At 38.0% G+C, this 12,797-nt stretch overlaps 1 protein-coding gene across 2 annotated transcripts; it reads right to left on the bottom strand.

Moving 5' to 3' along the window:
• Nucleotides 1–3,903: 3,903 nt before the first annotated feature.
• Nucleotides 3,904–12,631, bottom strand: THNSL1 (threonine synthase like 1). Of its 2 annotated transcripts, none has more exons than XM_073329575.1 (2): nt 12,509–12,631; nt 3,904–7,609 (listed from the first exon to the last, which is right to left on the bottom strand). In XM_073329575.1, exon 2 carries the CDS (start codon nt 7,560–7,562, stop codon nt 5,343–5,345), a length of 2,220 nt encoding a protein of 739 aa, XP_073185676.1. In that variant the 5' UTR covers nt 7,563–7,609; nt 12,509–12,631; the 3' UTR covers nt 3,904–5,342. The 2 variants fall into 2 exon arrangements, with proteins under 2 accessions (XP_073185676.1, XP_073185677.1); XM_073329576.1 differs by lacking the exon at nt 12,509–12,631 and adding an exon at nt 12,422–12,461.
• Nucleotides 12,632–12,797: the final 166 nt, after the last annotated feature.

The following is a 12,797-nucleotide window of genomic DNA, read 5'->3' as shown; positions in this document are numbered from 1 at the left end:
GTAATTATCATCTTAGCCCCACTCTGGTTCCCACACCTACTGCCTTGTGCCACTCTGGCCAACTACAACAGCCGGAAAGCTGGCTTCACCAGCTCACCAGGAAATGATCTCAGAGTCAGGTTTGGGCTCTACATCACACTCCTCCCAGCTGCTAATATAGAGGACACAGGGGGGAGGAGAGGAGAGAGTGTGTGGTCATAAGTCACCAAGGTCCAGCCATTCACAGCAGCTAGAATGGACCCTAAAGGCCATTGGTAGCTGGGCATAAATTAGAGCAGCCTTTGTGCTGCTATAATTGATGCAAGGGACCACACCAGGCCCAGAATCTGGTGGCCACAAAGGCAGCAAAATGGAAAGGGCTAAGAGGGTAGCATTAAAGTAATACAATGTAATAAAACAAACAAAAATGATTGGGAGAGGAAAAACCTGTTGTATGATTTCTATTACTTTCTCTGTATGATGTTTTTAGACTCAGATTTTCAGAGCATAACATCCAGCATGCTGCGGTTCCAATCCTGACCAGGGCCCCCAGATGCTACTATAATACAAATAATAAAATTTTGTTGAAGCCTTGCACACTTTTGACCAATATGGAAAAACATAGCAAAATTTAATCCTTTGCTCTTGGCTGAGGCTCCTAAGACATGTGCTAAAATTGGTGGCTTTTGTGATGAGTATATCTGTCTACCAGGAACCAGACGGAGACTGGCAACTCATTTCACAAGGCCCATTCAACAGCTGTCAGATTACAATAACTTTTGGTCACTACGGACCTGGGCCAATTTCAGACTGCTGACCTTAAAACAAAATATTTCATATCACCTGCATCATTCATTTCCCATAAGATTGTTTAAGAGCAACAAGTTCCCCTCCACAGATAGTAAATAGATGGGTGGGGAGGTTAAATGGGCATGGATTTGCTCATTATTTTCACATAGATTGTGAACTCCTCAAAGAAGAAACTTTTTATATGTATACAGCACCATATAAACCTATTGTGCAATATAAATATGTTTAGGTACATTCTGCATACTGCTAGTAATTTTTTATATTCTTCCTACAATAGGGTGAGAGATTTCTTTTACTTCAGACACGGCTAGATATTCACTACTAGATCATTTAGTATACACCCACTATTCAATAAGTCTGGATAGACTGCTTATGCGGGCCATATATTTCAAATCCTTTTATCACTATGAGAGCTATTCTGAAACCATAGTTTACTTAGTAGATTTCATTTAGTTTTAGAGCATATTGATGAAGGCTTGACAGTAAGACATAGCTGGGACTAAGTTATAAACTGCATCTTATGATTATGCTAGCAAAGGCTGAACTTTAGGTACACTTTTGAAGTACACGGCATGTTTGACAGTGGAAAAAACAGATGTGTCAGGAAAATTTAGAATAGTTGATCTCCCAATATTTGTTGGGGAAAATATATAGTGAATAAGAATAGCTATGTAGACAGTACAGGGAGAGTACAGAATATAGTGTGGTTGAATAATTCTAACACTTACTTATGTTCTTGATGTTCCCGAATAATGCAGAGTGGACATTTTTTGGAAAACTGATTAATGTTCTATTTAGAAACAATTCTGCTAAAATATCACAATTTGTATAATATATACATATCATGATATATGAAAACCTCTGCATTTTCATTACTAGGGACATTCAAATGAAATCAGGACTGCCCCTTAGAAATTCATTTGCTTCTGCTGATCATTCTTTTACTCAAGTCTGGCATCGCAGGTAGTTGTTGATAACAGAAACAGAATGATGACTTAAGATGAGTTATGAGCAACTGGTCAGTTCCTAAGCAACACAGATCATATTTGAATGCAAATAGTCATAGGTAAAAGAAATAATATAAATACAGACAGTATATAAGCAGAACTCTTACAACAATTATCCTTTAAAGTTCTCCATGAGATAGCAGTGGGTCAGCAGAGGCTCATCTACACTCAGAAGTTGTAACAGTTTAACAAAAGATCTGACGCTACACCAGTTTAGGGAAACCAGTGTAACTTTACATGTGGACACTCAGACACTGTAACCCTGGCTCACATCAAATTAACTTCCAACACCACACCTTTATTTAAACCACTGCAACTTGTGTGCAGCCCAGGCCCAAATAGTATTGATATTGTCCACATCACAATGTTGATGTTATGTTTTCCTGCAAATACTCTAAGTGTATCATTTTCCTGCTAAAAGTAAAAACATTATTGCATAGCACTAATAGCGCAACACAGTATAACACTAAATAGGTTTTGGTATACCTTGTGTGAAATGAAAGCGTTAACACATTGGGTTGGTTTTCTTTAAAAAATGAGTGAATTTAATCCTTATAAAAGGTATTGGACAGCTTTAGAAACTAATTATTTAAGGCTATGGCAACACGCCGAAGCTTTTAGCGACATGGCTATGCCGCTACAGCCATGCCACTAAAAGGCATGCAGTGTAGCTGCTCTTTGTCAGCAGGAGACTGCTATTTTGTCCTGCCAACAAAAAGCTTCCCCTCTCCCCGAATGGCAATGGCTTTGTCGGCAGGAAAGCACTCCTACTGACAAAGCACTGTTCACACCAGCGCTTTTCATCGGTAAAACTTTTGTCGTTCGGGACAAAAAACCCTGAACAACAGAAGTTTTGCTGACAAAGTGCCAGTGTAGACAAAGTCTAATAGTTATCTATTGCCAGGACAGGTTTAACACAGACAGTAGCAGAGGAAAGCTCCCCAGGCATTGCCTTTATATGTCTCTCTATCTTAGCCTTAGAATTCCAAGTCTGAGGCTATGTATTCATTAGAAATGCTGCAGCTGCATGCTGTAGCACTTCAGTGTAGACACTCACTCCAGCAATGGGAGGGGTTCTCCCATCACTGTAATTAATACACCTGCTTGAGGGGCAGTAACTAAGTCAACAGAAGAATTCTTCACACCCGAGTGACGTAGCTGGATCAGCCTAACTTTTTAATGTATACATAGCCTAAGCATGAGATAATTAAATGTTCAGTTTCTAAATCCATTCAGTTCTTAACCTCTCCCAGTGCCAGCTATGATTGTGTTCATATCACAGGAACTGTCATCTAGGAACCAAACTGAATTTTTCCCCCTCAATAATCAATCAAATTTGAGGTACTTCTGTGAGCTCTGAAATATTGGTGTTAGCCACACCACACTAAATCCTTCTGTATGTTGCACATAAAATTTTTCTCTGAGTATAGTTCAGCTGTTGCCTTATTCCCTTATAAATCAACTATACCACTCCTACACAGGCCTTTGACTTTTAACCTAATCTTGTTTATATTCTGTTTTCCTTTGCTCTATATTGTTTATTATATCAAGTTTCTCTTCTTAGATACCTTAAACCGTAATGTAAGTGTGTAAGTTTTAATACTCATGAAAGAGATGGCAAACAGGAATGGTCTGAGTTTCAGTGCTGCAACCACCCCACCCTATCCTGAAACATCCCTATTAGCTTATTGCAGTACAGGTTTTGTAATGAGCACATATGGTAAGACAATCACATTTATTGTTACTTGGGACCAAAAGGAAGAATTCAAACTCAGAGCTCCAGAAGTGAAAGGGTTGTCGTGCACTAACATGATGCACCATCAACGCTTTTCAGTAATAAACTCGCACTACCTTTTTCTAAGCCCCAATGATGTACTGCATTAAATGCCAGCAGTTAGCATTTCATCACTTATTTTTGGGCCCCGTTTCTGAAGATAAGAATACAAAGCGTGATTCTAGCATTACTGTGTTAAAAAAATGTATGTGCGATAGAGCTAAAAACAGCAGAAAAAATAACCAGAGATGTCCTGAAAAGCTATTAGAGAATAGCAAAGGGAAGGAAAAGAAAACTACATATTACATATGCACACATAACTTTGTAGTGGGATACACCTTTAATATACATGAGAAGCTATTATTTGTAATATTTATCATATAACATATACAAACCATTCCTGTTTCAATCAGCTTATAGTGTGCTTGGTAACAGTATATCATGTAGCGGGTACTTAAACTTTACCCCTTTGATTGCCAAATACAATCTACAATTAGTAGATATATGGTAATCTCATCTAAGATAGTTTTGCACTTTGACATCCAGATCTATTATTTTTGATGCAAAAAACCTATTAAACCACTAGTCATTAGCTGATACAGAAAGGATAACTTGACCATGTGACCTAAAATAGATTGCCTTAGCAAGGATGGATAAGGTGCAGTAGCATCCAATTTTAGAAGCTTTTTTTTTTTTTTTAAAAAAAAAAGAAAATTTGCCTCAATCTTCGGCTAATCGTTTTCTGTGGCTTCTCAGATACACAAAAACCACTCAAAAATCAAGGGGAGAAAATTACAGAGGACATAAAAATAAAAGTAATTTTGAATATCCCCAGAAGCTTGGAGGGGGGGGAGTGTCCCTGAACACAAACATAAAATTTGAGAAAAAGGATGGGAATTCAACAATTGAATATTTTAATTTACACTTATTCAAGAAGGCTTCTGATATTACTATCTTCTACTATTTGGTAAGATGGTGCAATAAACTTGTGAGCTCAAATAGAAAAGCCTCAGCAGAGGCTAATGGAAGTTGCAAGCACATTCAGGGAAGAAATATGCTTTAAAAGGTGATAATAAAACATACAGGCTCGAGGTTAAGGAAAAATACTGTCCCCTATGACAAGACAAAAAAAATGTTTTGACACTGAACAAGAATATGTGATTACATAGTCAATACAAAAACAATATATACAGAGAGAGCATATTAAAATATTGTAGGATTGTGTGGATAATAAGATATAGGTAATTTAACTTCAAGGATTCCAGTTTAAATATATCCCAGATGAAGAGAAGATGAAAGCTGTTACTACACCTGAAGGCTTTTCAATGCCCCATGTGAGATTAATGTTTAGCTAAATTTCCAGTGGAAAGTATTCACAGCACATACCACATACACAACACCACAACTGTAGCACTTGTTAGCAGTTTCAGATAGGATTATTCTTTCACCTTAGAAGTGCTCGCTCTCAAGTCAGGATTGAGGCACACTGCCAGGGTTTTGTGGGGAAGTGTGCACTACTGCACTTTTTCTGTAAAAGAGCCCCTCGGTCTCTTGGGCTTTCAAACAAGAACCGTTCACCCGAATTAGAATTCTCACATGCATGCAAAAAATTTTAAAATCAATGTTAAAATGTTTTAGCTGAACATGAAGATGAGAAAGTATACTCAGAATATAAACTTGCCAAAGACCTTGTGTACTATGCATTTATTAAAACATGACTTTTTAGTGAAGAAAATATTTAAATTGATATAATAAACACCAAGTAAATTTACTTAGAAAACTTTCATAAACTTATTTTGTATTACAGTTTCTATATGTGCCATCATGACATTCACATCAGCAGCACAGATCTGATGTTTCTGCTTTTCGTTCTCTTTCAATGTCTTTAACAGGCCCCTATGGACTGGAGGCAAAGGACTGTAAGAACTCAGCAAGTGAAGCTGACTTAAAGGATTCTGTTTTATTTCTGCAATCCTCAAAGCCCGCAGGATAGCAGGTGCAAACTTGGAATAATGAGCTGTAGATGAAATGATAACTGGACATGTTCTATCCTGTAATCGATCTGCAACTACTTTAGCAATAGCCGTGTGCGTGTCCAAAATATACCCTGTAGTACTGTATACAGAGTGGATAGCAGCAAGACAGTCCTCCTCAGAGCACCACCCAGCCACCAAGTCTTGCTGAAGCTTCTCAAGTAGATCTTTCTGCAACTGAAAGTGACATTGCTTTTCCAGCTCACTAAATAATTGTGTCACCAGCTGTCCATCACCACTAGCAATCAGGTGCAAATGTCGTTCAAGGTTGGAAGATTTCAAAATATCTATTGCTGGTGATGAAGTCTGCATTAATCTTCTTCCCCTTAAATCATAAAGACCTGTTCTTATGAAATCGGTCAAAACATTATTTCCATTGGATGCACAAATACATTTTCTGATAGGGATTCCCATCCTTTTTGCATATAATGCAGCTAATATGTTGCCAAAGTTTCCTGTAGGAATACACACATCTATTGGGTTTCCAAAAGTAATAATATCTTGATGAACAAGGTCAAGGTAGGCAGAGGCATGATAAATAACTTGGGGAAGTAATCGAGCCCAGTTTATAGAATTTGCTGCACTTAAAGCTGTTCCATATTCTACAGTAAGAAAGCCAGAATAATCAGAATTGGTAAATATTTTTTTTATAGCTGTCTGGCAAAAATCAAAATCAGATTTGACCCCCACTGACCACCCATTTTCTCTTTGGCAGCCAATCATCTGTGATTTCTGAATCTGACTTACTCCATCCTCAGGAAAGAAAGTGACCACAGCAATCCTTTGTTTGTCAGTATCACTAAGACGACTAAAACCATCTAGGACAGCACTCCCTGTGTCTCCAGAAGTAGCTACTAGGACCAAATAATTGCATCTTTTGGGAACACAGTATGCAAATAGATGAGGCATCAACTGTAACGCCAAATCCTTAAATGAGGCTGTTGGTCCATGAAACAACTCAAGGAGAAACTGGTTGCCTGTCAGATACCTAAGAGGGGCAATTTTAGAACAAGTAAAGTTTTCTCCATAAGCAATCTCAACAATTTCTCCCAGCTTGAAAGCAGGTATATCAGCAGGATGTATAAATCTTTCCAATATAACCTGAGCTCTTTCAACGTAAGTTGCTTCTACTAAGCTTTGCCATTCTCCAGCAGTGAATGTTGGAAGCCCCTTCTCAGGAACAAAGAGTCCACCATCAGATGCTAGGCCCTCAACAACAGCTTCAGTGAAATATTTAACAGAGCCTTTTTGCTCACATATTTCAGACCTTATATGTCTGGTTGAAATAAAAGTTTCTGATTCTGAGTCTTGATATCTCTTAACTGCATCAAGTACTTTATCTGCTACAACCTCTGCTGTAAGTCCACCTTCACAAAGAACACGAATATCATACCATTTTTTATAAAACTGCTTCCTAAACTGAAGTATGTCTCTCATAGAAATTCCAGAATCCTGCCCCACAATACGATCCACTTTCATTAATTCCAGCCTATCTATTATGTCTCTTGTGGGTACATCCAGATACACAACAATCCCATTTTTCTTCACATGCTGCATGCTGGCAGCATGCATTGGATTCGACCCAGAAAGGGAAATTACACTTCCAGATGCTGAAAACTTTAATAGGGCTTTTCCTTCCTCTTCTATAAATTGTCGACTACCAACATCCTGCAATTTTTCTGACACACTCATATTCCAGGTTGTTTCAAGGACATCATCATCCACATCTATGACACGACAGCCGAGTTTGTGACCTACTATTCTCCCAACTGTTGTCTTCCCAGCTCCAGGAGGTCCCATCAGGACAATATTCTGGTCTCCAACAAGAGAGAGAGTTGAGAGCCATGACTTCCACAGTTGTACAAATGCAAGAGTTCTTGGAAAAATCAACTTTAGATGTACACTAAAACCAATGTTCTGGGTTAATTTTAGATGCTGATACCGAACAACATGAAACATCTTCTTTCCACTGCTTTTTCAAGCTAACTTGACAAGTAACTTAAATACTATAAAGAGGAAAAAAAAGTAATTAGTAATTCATAGAAACATACCTAAAAAACCTTCGAGATGTGAAATTAAAAAAATCAGTCCCTTAGAATACAAAGCTAATTATGAGAGTGTCTCTCATAATGCCACAGGGGTAAATATTTATCAGTGAAAAAATACATCCTGACCTTTTACAGAGTACCATCTCACTTTTAGTGACAAATCTTTCAGCAATGCAAGATTTTAGAAAATAATTTCCCCTCATACTACACCTGCATACAAAATTTAGTTTATTTTTTTTTAAATGTTGAAATTTTGCAGGATTTCTAAAGATGTTACCAGACACCCAAAACTCAATTTCTCAGATCTGATGTCTTTTTGTCGCTGTCCCAAAAGGAAGAGGATCTGTAGTACACAACATAGAGGAATGAGTCTCTTTCTGTGTGCCCTATCTCTGTCAGTAGGCTCAGCTAAGGGTTGTACGCGGAACTACTCACAATTAATTGCAAAATGGTAGGTGTTGGATGCACACTCAATATTAACTTTTGAGGCCGATATCCTCAGGATAAATAAGAATAGTTGGCTGTTAAAACCGCCCTCAAAACCTAATGCTATAATGCTGAAATATATACTAACACATGTTTATTATTCCTACTTGTTAGTATATAAATATTCAACAATTGTTTCCTTAATAGCATAGATTTATTTTTAAACACACACAGCCCCTTATTGACAATGAAGGCAGACTAAATGTTTATCTTTACACAACCTAAAAACGTGTTATAAAATATTTGCCCTACATGTAGATGTTTGGGGTTTTGTTTTGTTCTTTAAGACAACAAAGTAGGGAATGCTACACAACCCATTTAAACTCATAGTAAACTCATGAACCTGCTGTAGGAATTCTGGCTCTAGCTCATCCAATTCCTTTCTAGGTAGACATGATACTGATCAAACAGTATCTCAAGTATTCCAAGGGTGAAATCATATTTGTTTTTACATTTGATGTAGATTGAACAGAATTAAAGAAAGAAAATAGAGTGAAGTGGATGTCACAGAAGTGACTTTACTCTCAGAATAACCTTGGTGTGAGAGATAAATACTGATAAATCAAGCTGTTCTCAATAGCAGCATCCTATTTTGCTTGTTTTGGGAAATCAGTGCGAGTGTCAACATGAATTGCAGAGCAGAAATTCTGTGTGATGTTTAGGGATAGTCAAAATCTTCACACAAGAGGAAATGATAACCACAAAACTGCACAAAAGCCTTACCGAGCCTCTTTCCATTTTATACATAAAAAAACCTGCTGCTCTGTTACTGTTATTTGCTAATGGATATTAGCTAAAAATTATTATTTAAAATAAACAGGGTTGTCACAGTTTCTTTGGGAAATTAATCTATAATGAATCTAAAAAATAATCATTTACATATTGATGGTTATTAATGACTTTTTAAGGTCATTCCTGCCATGCAATGGCCATACTGGGTATATGGCCATACTGGGTATTTACAATTGCTATATCATTGATTATGTTTGGGATAGCAACATTAAAACTGCCAAGAATATTTTAAAAAGTAACTACAAAATGACCAGTGTTTATTTTCCAGGCCAAAAATTTAACTAACTTAACTCAGGATCACATTTTTAAAAAGTTATCCATAACCTGTACACAGTTACAGTAAAAGCCATGAAAACAAAAAATCTTCAAACCTACATAAAACAAAAATAGCAATAGTTTAAAATATTAACTTTTAATTGCTAAAAAACCCACTGTGCTGGCACAGGATAGGTGGGTTCAGCTGTGGTTTTTTGGAAGGTTTTTGCACAGATTTCTTGACTCAAAAGCAAAATTAGACCCCGCTGTTCCTAATAATTAGATTTTAAGGATTTGGTCTGGGTGCCAGTATTCTGCCTACTTGCTTAATAACATTATATTTAAACACTTCTGAAATCTTCTGGCATTCTAGATTATGCAAAGGCACAAAAATTAGTAGTCTGAAAATTAATGATGATACGATGCTTTACTATTACTAACTAATAATATGGGGAAATAGATACAGTAATAAATTCTAGTCCTGAACAAAGACTTCATGAAGACAGTTAAGATGGTAATAACAAATTACAAAATCAGGAAGCAAACATACTAAAATGCTGTACCTGAAAAAATTAAAAAACCTCTAACATTTGAAACTCTAGAAATTCAAAAATAAAATTTACACAAACAAGTTTATTTCTGGTCTTATAACCTATCACAAACTGTGAATCAGCCATTTTGAGGCGATAATAAATATTAAAACTACTTTTCACATTTTAAAATAATTAACAATTAAAAAGCAATACACTGCATGCATACAACTCCCCACTGTCCTTCATACACAACAGGCAAAGTTGCATAGCATACACTGCTGTTTTACAGAATGAGATACTCTGATCTACGCCTAGTATTTGTAGACAGGATGAGGTCTGAGTTGGTATCTGTTGTAGGCAGATGACAACACTACAGACTTCCACAGAGAAATAAAATTAAGTGTAGGGGGTTTATTTTATTTTATTTAAACCCTCTATTCGATACAGAGATGAGCAGATGGAAGAGTTTTAAATATGTTGCAGACAGCTGCTTTGACTTTGTGACATATAGTGAATAGACAGTAGTAAATGTGTGGAGATTCATTGTTGTGGATTAGATATAAAAATGTGTATCAGTTACAATGAGCATGGAAGACAGATAACAACACAAAGAGCCACAGGAATGAGGAGCCTGTAAAACGTATTAGCTCTATAGAATCAAAGAGATCCTTTGTCCTGATGGCTGTCTCTATCTTGCAGAGTTTATAAGAGCCTAGAGTTCAAATCCTGGGTGGCATTCACTGGCCCTGATGGAGTCAGCTGATTTTATGTACTCACCCAAAGAATACAGCAAAATTCAGCTGGCTCGCAGAGGAAGTCCTCGAGGGTGTAGTGTATCACTCAAAAATTAATCATCCCCATTTTTCAAAAACATGCAAGCCACTAGTCCTCAATGAGAACGAATGAATAAACAACCCAATGTAGAATTCCTAAATACCACATCTGGATGTTTGATTTGAAGTTAATTATTTTAAAAAAGGCTAAGGGATGACTTGATTATAGTCTACAAGAATGTACATGGAGAACAAATATTTGAGAATGATCTCCTCAATCAAAAAAGATATCCAATGGCTAGAAGTGGAAGCTAGACAAATTCAGACAGGAAACAAGGTGTAACTTTTTATCAGTGATGGTAATTAGCTAGTGGAACAATTTACCAAGGGTCACATGCATTCTCCATCATGGGAAATTTTTAAATCAAGATTAGATGTTTTGCTAAAAGATACGTTTGAGGAATTATTTTGAGGAAGTTCTATGGCCTGTGTTATACAGGAGGTCAGACTAAATAATCATAATGGTCCCTTCTGGCCTTGGAATCTATTGATTGTTTTTCCTCATTTTTTTAGTGCGTAACTTGAGATACTGGTACCTGATTTGCAGAAGTGCTGAACACATAACTGCAACTGAATTCAATGGGAATTCTGCTCTGAGCAAACAAAGTGCTATAGAATGCTAAATACTCTGAAAAAAATCAAGACTTAAATGTCTCAAATTGGGCACTCACTGGTGGAAGACACTTTTGACCTTAATCTCTGCTTGCTTCAGTTCTTCATCTGTAAAATGGGCATAATACCACCATCTTACCTAACCATGGAGTTGTGAAGATAAATTTATCAATGTTTGAGAAGACTCAGGCCCAGATCCTTAAAGGTATTTAAGTGCGTAACTCCCACTGATTTCAATGTGAGTTAGGCACCTAAATACCTTAGGTTTCAGACCTCAGATACTAAACTGAAGAGCACCATAACAAAGCCCATGAAAAAATTAAGAAATATGTTCAGAGCAGGCTATGAAGGGTGTGCAGTATATAAGCCATGGGGTCATACACTGAATGGTCAGAATACAACCAAATATTGAATAGCTACCTATTCAATGAGCACCATTCATCCTGTACATTGAATGAGGCTGGAGTCCCGTGGAAAAAATAATACATGATCATGAAATTAAAGACGATATCACAATGCATACACACAAGAGGGCTGAATTAAGGATGCACAGACAACCTTAATTCTGGCACTTGCTAACTTCTGAATACTTGATGTTGCAACCTTAATTTTCTCTTAACTTAATTTTGTTGTATGTAATTATATATACCACTACAGGTTTATGTGATGTTTTACAGTGACACATAAAAGGATGAGGTCCCTGCGCTGAGGAGCTTTTCATATTCTAAAGAAAGATCCATTACAAAATGTCAATAGATGTGGAAGGGAGCTGTAAAGAAAAAAAAAGAGGGAATGTAACTCAGAACGGTTTTATCATCTCCCCTGAGAAAAAAGCAGAAAATTGATACAACATAGATTCCAGGCTCCACTTAGGGGTATTTTTGTTTTTCAATATACTACAAGAAACAAACTATGTTTCAGAGGAAAATTAGAGTATATAGACCTAACTTCTTCAACCAGGCCTACCAACATTTTCTCTGTTATTACTATGAAATTGAATTTATAATAAACAATGAGATATTGAGCACTTCATTTTAGGCCGGATGGGGAGAAAAGGCAGCTGCCCCGCAGCAATGGGGACCTCCCCCTCAGGGGGATGGTGGAGATATAGCTGCCCCCTCACTGCAATGGGGACCCCTCAAGGGGCGGAGGGATACGGCTGACCGCGCGCGGCTATAGGGACCCCTCAAGGGGCGGAGGGATACGGCTGACCCCGCGCGGTCATAGGAACCCCTCAAGGGGCGGAGGGATACGGCTACCTCGTCACTGCAACGCCCTTCGAAGACGGGCAGAACCCCCGTAACTCAGTATAGGTCCTAAAATGAGTCACTGAGAGTCAAACGTACCCGGGAGGGGCCAGGAGGGAGGTTCAGAACCCAGACATTAACCGCACCGCAGGCAGAGCAACGTGAGATTCAACTGCCCATCCTCCCGTGCCAAGTTGGAATTTGGTCCCCCTCGGCACCGCACCAACCAGCTCCGGGGTGCGCATGCGCCTCCCAACGCAGGGCAACAACAGCTCGTGAGCAATCATTTCTCAGCATCCGTCCTACGTCAGCGCTCGTGCGCCTGCGCAGCCACCGGGGCGCTCCCACCCTGCTCAGCATAGTGCGCTTGCGCAGCATCCATCTTCCC

The sequence above is a fragment of the Lepidochelys kempii genome, chromosome 2, assembly GCF_965140265.1.
Source record: "Lepidochelys kempii isolate rLepKem1 chromosome 2, rLepKem1.hap2, whole genome shotgun sequence".
In the NCBI taxonomy this organism is placed as follows: domain Eukaryota; kingdom Metazoa; phylum Chordata; order Testudines; family Cheloniidae; genus Lepidochelys; species Lepidochelys kempii.
Note: the sequence above shows the minus strand (reverse complement) of the source record. Positions and strands in the feature narration are given on the sequence as shown.